Source organism: Sesamum indicum, linkage group LG8, assembly GCF_026168435.1.
Source record: "Sesamum indicum cultivar Baizhima isolate 11 linkage group LG8, ASM2616843v1, whole genome shotgun sequence".
Taxonomy (NCBI): Eukaryota; Viridiplantae; Streptophyta; class Magnoliopsida; order Lamiales; family Pedaliaceae; genus Sesamum; species Sesamum indicum.
Window position 1 is genome coordinate 26,180,659 of NC_142664.1, and position 15,980 is coordinate 26,196,638.

General features: G+C 36.2%; 2 protein-coding genes across 3 annotated transcripts; both read left to right on the forward strand.

Annotated features, from left to right (window-relative positions):
• The first annotated feature begins 258 nt into the window (after positions 1-258).
• On the forward strand, positions 259-5,334 carry AXR4 (alpha/beta-Hydrolases superfamily protein). 2 transcript variants are annotated; one of them, XM_088883591.1, is made up of 2 exons: positions 259-1,681; positions 2,267-2,491. In XM_088883591.1, exons 1-2 carry the CDS (start codon positions 461-463, stop codon positions 2,474-2,476), a joined length of 1,431 nt encoding a protein of 476 aa, XP_088739717.1. In that variant the 5' UTR covers positions 259-460; the 3' UTR covers positions 2,477-2,491. The 2 variants fall into 2 exon arrangements, with proteins under 2 accessions (XP_088739717.1, XP_011087403.1); XM_011089101.3 differs by lacking the exon at positions 2,267-2,491 and adding an exon at positions 4,842-5,334 and having other exon boundaries at positions 271-1,681.
• Positions 5,335-9,689: 4,355 nt separating this feature from the next.
• On the forward strand, positions 9,690-14,511 carry LOC105168907 (putative linoleate 9S-lipoxygenase 5). The gene is made up of 9 exons (XM_011089102.3): positions 9,690-9,978; positions 10,673-10,965; positions 11,135-11,375; positions 11,565-11,906; positions 12,115-12,200; positions 12,315-12,422; positions 12,593-12,897; positions 12,989-13,252; positions 13,544-14,511. Exons 1-9 carry the CDS (start codon positions 9,768-9,770, stop codon positions 14,295-14,297), a joined length of 2,604 nt encoding a protein of 867 aa, XP_011087404.1. The 5' UTR covers positions 9,690-9,767; the 3' UTR covers positions 14,298-14,511.
• The last annotated feature ends 1,469 nt before the right edge of the window (positions 14,512-15,980 follow it).

Sequence of the window (15,980 nt, forward strand, 5' to 3'; positions counted from 1 at the left end):
AAATGGAGAAACCAATTTGTCTAACTTTATTAAGAACAAAATGGCATGCGTTTCTTGTTGCTTGCAAGGATCTTGGAGGATGTTTGATATCATCTACGTTTAGTGAGACACCAAGAACTAACAAGTAGATATGTGAAGGTTACATAATAGATTTAGCCAATTTTCCTGAAAAATGATGAAACTAAAAGTGCCATTTAATCTTCAAATACAATGTCCATGTCCTAATATTTTACCTATTTTCATCATAAATATCTAACACCACTTGTGATGATAATCATTACATCATGCATGTGGAAAAAGATGAACATACTAAAACTGAATCTTGACTAGTGTGTCGAGAAGATCCCTCTTTTCTGTCGGCCTGACTCCTGAGACACTTTGCCCCAATTCACATTCGACCAAGGCCTCTGTCCTTGCCAGCCAGTTGCCGGCGTTCCAGGGTCCTTCAACCACCGCCGAAATGGCAATCATAACCGAAGAACCAGATTCCCCAGAGCCACCACTCCGCAAACGCAGACCAGAACCCAAGTCTAAGCCCACCTCATCACCATCACAACCGGCATCCACCTCTACTTACACCAAATCCGCCGACCCCACCACAAACCCATTTCATTTCTGGTTCTGCTTCACTCTCGTTGTCTCTCTCGTCACCCTCTTCTGCCTTCTTCTCACTTCTCTATCCCCAAAAGACCCCAAGACTTGGTTCCTCAGTCTTCCCCCCACTCTGCGCAACCACTACTCCAACGGCCGCACCATCAAGGTCCAAACAGCCCCTAATCACCCACAAGTTGAAGTCTTTTCCATTCAACAAGGGCCCACTAACTCGGACAGCCGTGTTCTGATTGTACATGGCATAGGTTGCAGTTCTTTTGCTTTTCAAGATGTTGTTAAGTTTTTAGGCCGAAAAGATGTCCACGCCGTGGCCATTGATCTTCCTGGATCCGGGTTTTCAGATAAGTCTATTGCGGTGGTAGAAGAGAATGTGGGTGGGTATGGCTTCTTCGGCGGAGTATGGGAGGTTTACGAAGAGATTAAAGAAAAGGGTCTATTTTGGGGGTTTGATCAGCTTGTTGAACAAGGGTATGTAAATTTTGAGGAGAATAAGGTGCGTGTTTCAAAGAAAGAGAGCATTAAGGCCATTGAGTTGGGTAGTGAAGAAATGGGAAGAGTGCTGGCGCAAGTGGTGGACTCAATGGGACTGGCACCCGTGGATTTGGTTTTGCATGATTCTGCATTGGGGTTAAGTGCCAACTGGATTTCGAAAAATCGAGACTTGATCAGGAGTGTGATGATTCTTGATGGTGCGCCTAGTGGGACTGCATTGCCAGCTTGGGTGCTGGAAGTGCCTGTGGTGAGGGAAGTTCTGTTGGGGTTCAGGTTTGTGTTTGAAAGAGTTGTTGCAACCTGTTGTATGACATCAGTTGGTGGACTAGAGGCTGAGGCGCATAGGATTCTGTTGAAGGGTAGGGATGGAGGAAAGGCAGTTGCTGGGATGTTGAAGAAGCTGAATTTTAGTTTTGATTTGTCTGAATGGAGCAGTCTAGATGGTGTTAAAGGCCTGCCCATCCAAGTAATATGGTCTGGTGGATGGTCTGATAAGTGGACTACTGAGGGCCGCCAAATTGCTGGTGCACTTCCGCAGGCAACACTTGTCAATCATTCTGGTGGGAGATGGATTCAGGTGAGTGTCAATTGGCATTTCAAACATTAATTTTAGATGTTTACGATGTTACCTATTTCTATTTGTAAAATACCTCCCACAATGATTTTGTTTCCTTGTTAATCTATTGGAGTTTGCTTTCTTATATCAAGCAACTCCGCTGATACCTAGTTATTATAGTCGATAATAGAAAGTTGAAGGCTCAAAGTTTGCTACTTTATATGAAGTATTCTTTTCCTTGGATATATAACAGAACTGTGTGGCCTTGACTCAGCAATTCGTTTCGAGTGAATATTTATTAGGAAAAAGAAAACTGAAAAACAAGCTCCCATAACACTTAGCGTGCATGTGACAAATAGATTATGTATAGCGTAGTAGATGTCAGGTATGTCATTGGTGAACTTTTACTATCTTGTATCACTTCATTGTAATTTATGGCTTGTAAAGCTTTTACAGAACTGCCTCTTATTCCCATTAAAAAATTTTGGGTACTTGAGAAAAGCGTCAACAGCTCTGCATGAAATTGTTGAAGTTTGTGTTGCAGAGGTGAATATTGTACTTTTTTACCTGTTGTCGGCTGATAGGAACCATATTAAATTTTTGCAGTTGAACTCTAGAACCAAGCTTCCTTCCTCCCCTGCTAAATCCCTTTCCAATCTTGGTGGGAACAAAACCATATTCTCACACCAAAAAGGTGCAAAAACTTATTCTCAACATTTCACTGACACTTTAAAGCTTCTTCTTAAACTGTTAATACTTGCCAAATATTGCAAAAAACTCTATGTTGATGCCAAGAGAAACTCCCCGTATTTATGAAAAACTCATATGAGATGTTCTTTTCAGTTATACTGAAATCAAACTCTTCGCCTTAAATTTGTTCTACCATTTGTGTCTATACATTATGCCTTCTCAATCCTTAATGCAGAAACTAGCCAACTTGTTTCTTAAATAAACTTACTCTTATGTCTGAGATGAACTAATTTTAACCACTGGATGGTTGGTGCTATTGATATATCATAATTCCTGATGTTGTTTGGTTTTGCCATGGGTCTCTGCACCCACAGCCACTAAAGTATTTTGTCTTAGATCTATTATGTTTTTATGTTATTTCAGGACTTCTTTGTTGCTCTTGAGCATGTTTTGATATCTCTCTATGTGGCTCAACCTTCTTTTTCTCAAATCCATTTAGTAAATCTCTACTTCCAGGAAAATGATGTATAGGTTCAAAGGGCAGAAGCTGCTGACCCTGTTCAATGCCTGAGAGATGTCATTACTTTAAGTTTATTTTGATTAATTCGAGTGTGATTATTTAGAAATGCTGATATTTTTTCTACCCTCTCTGGAAAAAGTCTTTCCTAGAAGCCAACCTGTTAAAAGTACCAGCACATGAGAACAAGATTGATGCTAACAGTAATGGATTTAAGAAATGTAGGTTGACGATTTGAGTTCCTTGACAAACAAGACAAACTTTTGGTCAAAAGGAACATTTCCTTGGCAATGTTAGAGCTTTTTTGATACTTGTAAATTTCACGAATTGAGTGTGGTTTGGTCATTTCACAGTTGCAGTAGTTTTTGGATATGAGTCTTGGGACTTATTTGACTGTTTGAGGTTAATTTTGCATCCTAACTCATTGAGGATGGGAGGAAGGACTACTTAGCAGTTTCCTACTTAGAGACTGTAGTTCCTTTTCCTAAGTCAATAAACTCTATAGAAATATTTGTGATTCTTATCTCAGTATAGATGATCTATGCAGACAACTGGATCACGCAATAGTGTTTCTGTAGCATGACCTGGCCTCCATTAGCCATTCAATATTTACTAATTTGCACCTTACCAAAACACTGCTCACAGTATTCTCTGGTGTCAGCACAAAATTTTGCAAGTCTAACCCCCCTCTATTGGACACAATTTCACCTCCTTGTTCTATTGATAGATACAAATGTAGATAAAGGGCCTTCTTTGCATTACCCCATTTTTCAACCCAGACAATGTTTTTGGACTTTAATGGGATGCGGAAAGCTGTGGATTGGCATTCAACTCCAAGAAAAATGCATAGACTTGAAACCTTGCATTGTTTGTATGACTTCTATGAGCAATTTGAAGTTGGCCATATAAATTACACATGCATGTGTTACTTTGAAGACATTACATAGAACCTCCTTAAGTCACTTCCACTCTCTTGTATATTCCTACTTAGACGCGCTCCTGTCCTACCTCTACCTGCTCCCATGCTATTTGACTTTGGAGCTGATATCCTACAGGTCAAGCCTTACTCTTATTCTTCCCCTTCTTTGATTCTGTTTATCTTCCCCATTTCTTCCTTTTGGCTGTGATTCTTCTTCTTTGATAGTACTGTCTAGCATTTTACTGACCCCTAGTGTAGTATAAAGAGGAGAATGGACTAGACCCCTAGTGTAGTAACAGACTTGGTAAATAACGAGTAAAGCTGATTAGAATAGACTTCAGAAGGACAAAAAATGGTCTGGAGTTTGTATTGCGTATGAACTGATGTTATTCACAAATACGTAAATTATATTCCTTTTCAAAAGACATCCATTTGTATGTATGTATACATGTGCTATAGTGTTGGCAGATCTGTTTTTTGAAACTGAACCAACCGGAATCTGGTTTTATCACGTCCAAGTTTAGAAATTTTAATGAGTAATGCACAATAACATGCTGTTATTGGTGATATACAAGTAATAAGCTTTCCCACCGAAATACTACAATGTTGCTTACGAATCCTTGCTTGAATGCACACATCATGGCTCAATTTCTGATTTTATGATTGAGCTGAACTTCTAGTTGTTTCAGTATCAGGTATTTAATTAGTAAAAGTAGTATCTTCTCGTCCTCAATGTGTGCTTGACCAGAATAGTGGTACCATTTCCCCAGATATATTGCTGACAGCCTATATATGTTACTACTGCAGCCAATGATTTTAGTGAGTTCTGCATCCTAATCAGAACTCAAAATTTATACAAGGGGTTAGTCATCTCAGTAATTTATGAAGTAATAGCAAGCTAACGAATGAACCCTGCTTTATGGTGTGTGAGTGTGAGAAGATTTTTTGTGAAAATCTGAAAATGCAAGTTGATATATAGCTGCCTTAAGATTTTTCTTTGCGGGTGATTTTGCTGATGATGTTTCTGTTTGACCAACTATTCTTTGTTGATATAGAAAGATAATGCTGAGGAGGTAGCGCAAAGTATTCATGAGTTCGTTTCATCTTTACCAAAATCTACTCGACAAGTTGTGGAAGAGCCTATATCTGAACATTCCCAGAAGACGTTTAGTGAAGCACAAGGCAGTAACCATCACTACCATCACCACGACCATGACCACCACCATGATGTTCATGGTCATAGTCATGGTCATGCTGGATACATGGATGCATACGGACTCGGGCACGGGTGGGCCATGTGATTTCATTTTATCCTTCTCAAAACATGGAGTAAGAGATTGTATCACTCTCATGCTACTATTTTTCGGCAGTGGTTGGATCATCGCATTACCCTCACGAAAATATACAAATAACTGCTTGTTCGATATTTGTTGCTGTAGAGAAACGTCTTCTCTGAGCCAAAATGCGTGTAATTTTTTTCTGATGATGTATTACATGTATTTGGCAGATTTTTATAATTTTATCTACAGAGTCGCAACTTGCTGGAAATTTTCATCTCCTCAGTCTTTCACTGTGAATTTTCTGACATTGACTTGCGACTTGAATGATGAAAGATTACTTGGGGGGGGGTGTCGGGTATAAATTTATTTAAAAGATTTTATAAGTTGATAAGATCGGGATATACCCATTCAAGATTAATTATTTTTTGTGGGCATCTATCAAATAAGCTCCAATTAAATAATTTAATTATTTTTTTGTCGTGAATAGATTCTATTCAACCATTAAAATAAGTTGACACATATTCAAGATTATTAATCGTATCTGTATGTGATTCTTTAGATTTATTATCCAACTAGATCTGGAATTCATCATATTGAGTTTGTTCGACAATCTTATTGTGCTATTAATTAAAAATCAGTCTCAAATTAATCCTTTAATTTAAGAGTACTCGTTACAAATGGATGACTATTTTATAATAATCCATATCATTAGAGAATATGTGAATTTCCGTCACGTATTTCACGTAAATATGATCCTTCCATCTACTAATATCCATATTGAAATTTAGAGCACAAAATTGATTCACGTACACACTGACGTTTGTGGCAACGCAAATTTTTCGTCATTTGTTGGAATGTTGTTTATGTCACGACGTCCATTGCAGAGTGGATAAACCAACTTATATGAAAATTGCCACGGATGTTGTAGTCCGTCGCAAAATACTATTCTTCTAGTCCTGAAATTCCGTTGCAAAATAAATTATTGCAACTTTTGTTGTTTCATTGCAAATGTATAGCTACACTTTTTCCGAGTGAAGCATATTTTTGTCCGGATAAACTTTTCGAGACTATTTCTTTTTCCATATATTGCAATTATTTTTTTTAACCATCAAATGGTACAAAGTTGAAGATTAGGTTGATGACAAGATGGAAAAATTTTATCTTTTTTATCCCACTCACACCCTTGCCTCTAAATTTAGTTCCATATATTATTAAACTTTTGGTAAATTTAGTACCATATATTACGTATTCGATTTTGTCTGGTTGAAAAGTTCACTTGTACAGTGGGTACACGTCTTTCGTTTACGTATTCTCAAGAGAAAATTTTTCTCATCTGGCTCTAATTTTCGTAACAAATATTTAATCAAATCACTTATATTTTTTGTATAATTACCGTTGGCAGCCACAAAGTAAAGGTAGTTTATGATATTTTTTGAGATCGTATGTGTAAGTTTTTAAAAAAAGTTGACATTTTTGTTGGATGTATGTATAATTTTTTTCAAAAGACATAAATGATTCATATAAATAAATTATGGATCATGAAATATAGATGTAAATTATCCCTTTTCATGACGAACGTTGTCTAAAAGGGTGTCTCTATTAAGTTATATAAATTATTTAAAATATTTTATAAAGTATATAAGAGTTCATAAAATGACATAAGTTATTTGATAAATTTCCAAAACCAAATTTTAGAATCTTATAAATTCTTTTAGTCTTAAACCATATTAATATAAAATTATCATAACCTTGTAGAAGCTCTAATATATTATTTTATATATACATTTACATTTTTTTTAAAGAAAATAAAAATAAAATATTTAAAACATTTTAGAAGATTAGCATCTTATAATTATTCTCTTAAATAAGGTTAGCCAAAAGCATTTCTAACTCCAATCTAAGTTGCCAACGAGACTTAACTTTGTTGGCGAAGTTGAGGTCCCATGAACATAAGATAATGAGTTTAAATCCCATAATTGATATATTAGTTGTTCATAATTCAAATTCATGATGTACTTGCAACCGACTTACTTAAAAGGAAAAACAAAAAAAAAAAAAAAAACAACCTCGAATTCTAGTTATCTTTTACCAAGGCGTTATCCATCTCCATGTATGCGTATAAATTCATTAACTCTTAATTGTGAAAAAATTGTATTTTTCGGTCCATAATTTTAAAAAAATTCTCATTTCCAGTCCCCTTCCCAATTTCAATTGAAAAATTGATGGAAGAAATCACATGAAGTCACATGGCCATTTCCTTCCATTCTAAAAAGTCGACGGCCACATGACTTACGCGTCGTTTTTTCCATCCATTTCTAATGAAAGTTGGCGGGAAGACTCACTAGAAAAAATATTACTTTGGGTAATGACTAATTACTATGGTCTAAACTGAAAAAGTGTGGTAAATACTGATTAACTATATGATTGCACAACAACTATTAATCATTTTTTCGCCAAAACATTAACCATGGTAAAAAACATAGCAAATGTTTTGGTTCTAGTTAAAACCATGAAAAATATACATTAACCATAGTCAGAATTTAACTTTTTGTTCGTTTCTTTTTTACTGTGGTGAATAGTATTGATTTATTACAATTTTTAAACCGTAATCATTACAATGTATGAAATAATTCATTGTCTTAAAAATTTTTAACAAGCTACGAGACTATTTGTAAGAATGGGATGAACAATCACGCCTTCCTCTCTAAATCTACTCTAGAAAAATGCAGTCTCCAATTCAATTAATTTGATGTGTATATCTGAAGCTGTGCACAGAAAGTCTGGTTATAGCAATCCCTACAAGACTTCAAAAATACCACGAAACAAACACATATGCACCCCTTATCTTCTATTTCAAACCACATTTATTAATTAATTAATAACAAGTTGTTGGGATTCATAAAATTGAGTACAACACATGTTTTTATTTATTTTATCAAAATCATGTCATATTACATGTTAATAAGAATAATATTGTCTAATTTTTACATCAACTCCAAAAATTATGACACCAGCTTGAGGATACTTGACGTAGAGTAAGAGACAGATGCCATTTTGGGAGTTTTTGAATTGATGAAAGTCGAATGCACAGTGTTTGAGACGTCGTTTGATGGTGGAATTTCAAAAGACCATATTTTTCAATTCGAAAGCAGTTATGCTTGATCTAGTTAACTACATAAGTACGTCATCGTCTTTCTGAGAAAATTTAACCCCTCAACAGAAAAAGTGGCGAAGGGCCACTGTTGGTCGCGGAATTTCATCATTTCGACTATTGTACATAAATTTTCAATGGATTTCGTTTAATTTTTGTATTTTTAATAGTCGTTGTTTGAGCCTCATATTCTATACCAAGCTAAGTATTTTTTTTGCGAAAAAAATTTTCAAATAGTCAAAATTTAGCCTGTTTTACGTAAATATTTATTAGTTTTTTTTTACGTACCGGCACATTATATATTGTGGGATTTGTTTAGAAATAAACTACCTTTTCGCAATGTCAAATTCTTTATTTTCTCAATTTTATTGCTTTTGCTCCTCAATATTATTAGATATTGATGAATAAGTTGCTATCATAACTATGGTTGCAAAAATATTAACAACTTGAAATTTAAATTATTAGATAAATGAGAACAACAACCTAACAATTTAAATACAACCTAACCCAATTATGATTTGGACATTAATGTGTACGACGATAACTACTCATTTGTGTTACTTTCTTTTGGTCATAAATGCTATCGTTTTATTGCAAATTTGATCCTTTAATTGTAGATGCTTGACGCTTTGGTCCCTCAAAAAATAGAATTTGTAATTTTGTCCTTACATATTTCTGTAAATTCTGTGATTTGAGGACGGACACATTTTGCTAAAAATTTGAAAACAGACTGAAAAAAGAATTATATGTGCGAGTCACGTGTTTCCTCAATTTTAATTTGGTACATGACTTGCACATAGCAAATCTGTCCTTAAATTGTGAAATCTAAAAATATAATGAACCAAATCGTAAATTTTATCTTTTAAAGGACTGGAATGCCAAACATTTACAATTACATAATAGAATAAAGCCTAATTGCGATTATATGCAAACTTTATTACAGGCGGCTTAAACTTTGACATAGTACAATAAAGCCTAATTGGAAGCTTACAAGTCGTTTATACATAAGACGAAGATGTTCAAATAGCCACCACGAACGAGTCTCATCAATTCACGTGTTAATTTTATCTAAAATAAACCAATTTGCCCCACGGTTTATCTTTCAATCAAATATATACACCAAGTTATAATATATTTATTATATATTATTCAGTGTACAATTAAAAAAAATAATCAATCACATAATATATGAGTATAATATCAAAATTAACAACTGTAAGATTGATTAAGTTCGATTAAATCTGATTCGAACAAGAATTATGGTAGGGGGCGGGGCAGCCTTGGATACAAGTTACAATATCCAGCAGCCCAAACAGTTTGGTAATGGGAAGAACAATTTCACGTCCGCAAGTAAAAAGAGATAGGATTAAGAAGAAACACAAGAAAAGTTTGAACCAAAGACTGAGGTAGTAATAAATTGAAGTCAAGAAATGAGAACACATGTGTCTGCTAGCTGGGCTTCAGCTACTCTATAAATACCTGCACCCCCCATCCAGACTTCTTGTACCTTTCATTACCATATACATACATACATCTAGAGAGAGAGAGAGATGTTGGGGGAGATAGTGGAAACGTTGGTTGGGAGGAAAGACGAAGATGATGAGCAGCAGAAGAAGAGGATCATAAAAGGAAGAGTGGTGTTGATGAAGAAGAACGTTTTGGACTTTAATGATTTAGCGGCGTCGGTTCTTGACAGGTTTCATGAACTGGTTGGACACAAAGTCTCTCTCCAACTCATCTCTTCTGTCAATACCGATTCAGGTGTGTCTCTGTGTGTTTGTCTCATGAGTATTGTGTGTATGTGCAGACACACACTCAGAGGGGAAGGGAATGAAGTAGAGAATCCTGTTTCTTGTTCTTCATTTCATATGCTAATTCGCAGTGCAGCTAGCAAGCATGCTTCGTTTTTACTTTATATATATTCATATGTTGCATGTGCTCTATATATAAATATATATATATATATATTATACAATATATACTACAAAATGTAATAGAGATTTAATTTTTATGACAAAAAAATATGAATTTACGACAAGTATTACAGTATTCATTATATTTTTAGTTATTAAAATTAAAATAAGTTTTTTAAAGTAAATTGTTGAAATAATTTCTTTTTTTTTAAAAAAAAATTGTGAATAATTTATATACATAGCTTAACAATATATTGTTAATAAAAAATTTAATTATAAAAAAAGAAAGAAAATTTCGATATATTTATTTTAAACTTTCAACAATAAAATTTCGATATATTTATGTTTCCTGCTTTCTTAAAGTGCATGTGCATACATAGATAAAAATAGTTACATTGGACACAAAATAGTCATGTACGGACATTTGGGAGGAAAGACAAGTTCCGGTTGTGTCAATGACAAAACTTGGTAGTTGTCTTCCCTCCCAAAGTGATCATGTATCACTTTCTGACAGATTTGAAGTTATTTGTTTGGGATTTCAGAGAATAGGGTGAAGGGAAAGGTGGGAAAAGCAGCATACTTGGAGAAATGGATCACAACATTCACCTCTCTAACACCTGGAGATTCAGCATTTGATGTGAGTTTTGATTGGGAAGAAGAGGTGGGAGTTCCAGGGGCATTCATCATCAACAACCTCCATCACAGTGAGTTTTACCTCAAGACACTCACACTCGAACATGTCCCCGGACATTCTGGTCCTCTCCACTTTGTCTGTAACTCCTGGATTTATCCAGCTGACAAGTACAAGACTCACCGTGTTTTCTTTACCAATAAGGTACTTGTCGTGAAATAATAATTATTAGTAACAAGAATTGTGTATAAAGTTGTCGCTGGAGACGATTCATTCTGCAGATGGGGTGCATGAAAGATCATCTTGCCTGAGGCAACTGCTTAGATTTTCTTCTTTATAATAAAGTGCTGATGCATACGTTTACGTTGTTCAGAGCTATCTTCCGAGCGAAACTCCAGCTCCGCTTCTCCCATACAGAGAAGAAGAACTGGTGAACTTGAGGGGCGATGGGAGTGGGCAGCTGGAGGAATGGGACAGGGTCTACGACTATGCTTACTACAATGATTTAGGAGATCCCGACAAGGGACAAGATCTTGCTCGTCCCGTTCTTGGGGGATCTTCTGAGTATCCTTACCCTCGTAGGGGAAGAACAGGCAGACCTCCCACAAAGACAGGTTAAATACTTATCTAAATTAAATTTGGTCCAACTACTTTGTTGACTGCTAGGAAGTGTCATATGTAGTTATAAGAGATGGAAGGATGGTTTCCGAAATTTCACTACATTTTAGGAGATGTCAGTGTAATTATTCCGTTATTTTTTGTTATTATGAAGTTGCAAATCAAATCGTGAAACGTTCATGCAGATCCCAATTCGGAGAGTAGGATTCCGCTCCTTATGAGCTTAAACATTTACGTACCAAGAGACGAACGATTCGGACACTTGAAGATGTCGGATTTCCTTGGTTATGGCCTAAAATCTATATTCCAGTTCCTCCTCCCCGAGTTTAAGGATCTTTGTGAGAGCATTAGTAACGAGTTCGATAGCTTTGAGGACGCATGCGGAATCTATGAAGGCGGATTCAAACTGCCGGATGGCCCTCTTCTCAAAAGCATTTACGATAACATCCCACTGGAGTTGCTCAAGCAACTTCTTCCTAGTGATGGTGAGGGACTCTTCAAGTTCCCTATGCCCAAGGTCATCCAAGGTACATGTCCTGTAGATGTGTTGCTAATGATGCAACGTGACAACAAATATTTTAAAATCATTGCTAACGTTTTATCACTGATATTATATTCTGTTGTAATGACACAACTCTACTTGGCTTCACCCTCACACAGACACACACACAAAGCTTTATCCAACATACAATATATATGTACATGTAGATTGAGCGAAATATTATTGTAATACAGAGGATAAATCCGCATGGAGAACGGACGAAGAGTTTGCAAGAGAGATGGTAGCAGGATTGAACCCAATGATAATTAGTCGTCTCCAGGTACGTCGAAACGTCCAGCAACTTCTTTGTTTCAGTATGTATGTCTGAAGATGGAAATGTTTGTTGATTGATGCATGTGTTCTCCAACTTCTTCTGAATCTTTTGGAGTTGCAGGAGTTTCCTCCAACAAGTAATCTGGACCCAGAACTCTATGGCAATCAAACAAGCACGATAGCGCCACATCATATACAGAATCAGTTAGATGGACTCACAATTGATGAGGTAAGGATTAAGGATGCTTGCAATAACGTAATTTATAGTGTTTATCAGTCTTTTTTGTGGTTGAAAATAACTTGAAAAGAGCGTTTTTGAATTATAGTTTATGCTTTTGAACAGTTTAAGTTAAGGTTATTAGGCCAAAAGCTATAAAGCACACTAAATTTCATCTGCAGGCAATAAAGACCAACCGTCTATACATATTGAATCATCACGACTCACTTATGCCGTATCTAAGGAGAATCAACACCACAACCACAAAGACTTATGCCTCAAGGACTCTGCTTTTCCTGCAAAACGATGGACGATTAAGGCCGTTAGCAATTGAACTGAGCCAACCACATCCTGATGGAGATCACTTTGGTGCTGTCAGTAAAGTTTACACTCCATCTGAAGATGGGATCGAAGGTTCCGTTTGGCAGTTGGCGAAAGCTTATGCTGCAGTTAATGATTCTGGAGTTCATCAACTTATCAGCCACTGGTACAAAAGGATATATTTTGCCTTACTTTAGATGCTATTTCATCTAATGTTTCTGATATTTTGGCTATGAACTGATCTTCTGTTGTAACAGGTTACACACACACGCTGTGATCGAGCCGGTTGTGATTGCAACAAACAGGCAGCTCAGTGTGATGCACCCTATTTACAAGCTTCTGCACCCTCACTTCCGTGACACAATGAACATCAATGCTGTCGCAAGGCAGGTGCTGATTAATGCCGGAGGGATTCTTGAGGCTACGGTTTTTCCTGCAAAGTACTCCATGGAGCTGTCTGCTGTGATTTATAAGGACTGGGCTTTCCCTGATCAAGCACTTCCTGTTGATCTAGTGAAGAGGTAAGACAAGACACGAAGCTTGTCCCTTCCAAAAGTACATATATATATTTGGCTTAATTTCATTTTACCCCCTATGAAAGTCCTAATAGATACAAAATCCCCATAGATAAAAGAAAAGGGGGCAACACAACCATTGAGCTTTTGAAAAAGAAACTCACTAACCCGTGTATTGGGGGTCACGTTGCTCTTTCCTTTTAAAGTTTAGGGATTGCACTGCCTTTTGTTTTCCCTCAAGGGTCTTGTTGCCCTCAGTTCTTCCCTTGAATAATATGGCATGCTGCATTTCTCCAGAGGAATAGCAGTGCAGGACTCAAATTCTCCACACGGCCTCCGGTTACTAATTGAGGACTATCCATATGCTGTGGATGGACTAGAGATCTGGTCAGCCATAAAATCATGGGTAGAAGATTATTGCAGCTTCTACTATGCATCGGACGACATGGTGCAGAATGATAGGGAGCTACAATCCTGGTGGAAGGAGCTTCGGGAGAAGGGACACGCTGACAAGAAAAACGAGTCATGGTGGCCTAAAATGCAGACGCTAAAAGAGCTGATAGACTCCTGCACCATCATCATATGGGTGGCATCTGCCCTTCATGCAGCAGTTAACTTTGGGCAGTACCATTATGCTGGCTACATGCCTAATCGCCCGACCATAAGCCGACGGTTCATGCCTGAACCTGGCACGAAAGAGTATGACGAGTTGAGAACCAACCCGGATAAGGTTTTCTTGAGAACTATCACTGCCAGGCTCCAGACCTTGGTTGGGATTGCCCTTATTGAGATATTATCAAGGCATTCATCCGACGAGATCTACCTTGGGCAGAGAGACACCCCTGAGTGGACTGCAGATGCACAAGTACTTGAAGCTTTTGACAAGTTTGGAAAGAAGTTGGGTGAAATAGAGGAAGGAATCGTAAAGATGAACAATGATGGGAAATGGAAAAATAGAGTTGGAGCTGTCAAAGTGCCTTACACTTTGCTTTATCCTACAAGTGAAGATGGGCTGACTGGCAAGGGAATTCCCAACAGTGTGTCTATTTGAAAACTTTACTAAGTCATCTGCATGAGGAGACACAGACATGAAGATCATGAAACACTACAAAATAAAGATAAATCGAGCAAATTGTCTTCCTAACTATGTAATAATTCTTTACACATTTACTTTCACTTGATTTAAGAACATCTAATTATGTTTGAAATGTATTCCATCATTGATACAATGTTCATATATAGTATTTACATTTGTTTCCGCTGTATTTTGAACTTTTCTTGTGAAGGCTTGGGAAGTTTGGTTTGGATTTTGCAACCATTTAAGAAAATTGTTTGGAATTTTATATACTGATACCATTTGATATATATTTGGATAAAAGAAGTTGGTGATGGAACAGTGCCGGGCGTGCCAAAATTGCGCTGTAGGATCCTAGTTAGGTTGCACGTTTAATATCCCGTTGTAAAAATAATCTTATTTGTCTTATATCAATACATTTTGATATCTTTCAACCTTGTTTACTATAAACATTAGAATGGGATGAAAACCCGAGACGATACATGATTATGGTTCATAGTCACACTTATGAGGGTGATCATTAAATATGTCCCAACTTCTTTGCCTAAATTTTCAAGTCAAGGATAATTGAAATTGGGTAATCAATAATCCTGTGGAGACTTACCGACACGATTTCTCAGACATTGGTGTAGAGACACTAATGTGTTGCGCATGGGGGTGCTTGTTTGGAACGGGTCAACTGAATTGGAGTAAAAATATCAAATTAACAGTTTCCTAACACAATAATACAAGATTAGCCATTTAAGTTAAGGTGCTACAGTGATCTTATATTAGATCTCTTGTACTTTGATTGATTTCTTAGTTGTCGAGGTGATTGTAATGGAATATTTTGGTATAAGCCTAGCTATGAATATTGTTAATGAGGAGGCCTCAAAAGATTCATCAACCTACAGACCATGAGTAGGATATCACATATACCTTTTAATATTTCTAGATTAAAAAATCTTTGATCAAGGGCATCACGATGATTAAATTTGGATCTTCTAGGTCAACATTTAATCAAGGAATGGAATAAATGATGCTCAATTATCGAGCCAATAAGAGGTCCTACTTGCATGATATTCATCATCCAAAAGTTCTCCAACTTGACTTAGAGATAGATTTTCATGACACCAACCAATCATGATTAAATAAGTTGTTGGAATTAAGGGGTTAATCCCAAACATAACTAATTAATTTGACGATCATTGTCATCGAAGTCACAGGAGTTATGAGTCCATGATTATCACTAAATTGAATCTACGGGGAGGAGAGCTAATCTTTTAACTTGTCCCCAACTCAATGATACAATTATTTTATTATTAAGTAAAGGGATAATTATATTGTCCTCTCATGAATTTGATATAATTACACATAGACCCTCAATAGTGTGAAATATTTAGAGCTCCCAACGTTTGTTTTTATCTAATAAATAGATCTATTCGTTAGTAAAGATTGACCAAATTTGTTGATATAAACAAAAAAAAGTGGAATGAAAATCTATATTTACCGTTGATAACTTATTACTGACATATTACAAGTTAAATAAATCTTTTTTCCATTAAATTATTCTTATATATCTTCACACGCTAATGTGTGTGGAAAAAACGTATATTTTCACCCTTATAAGGGTAGTTGATCATAAAAGATTTATTTGACATGCAATCGAATAATAAGTCA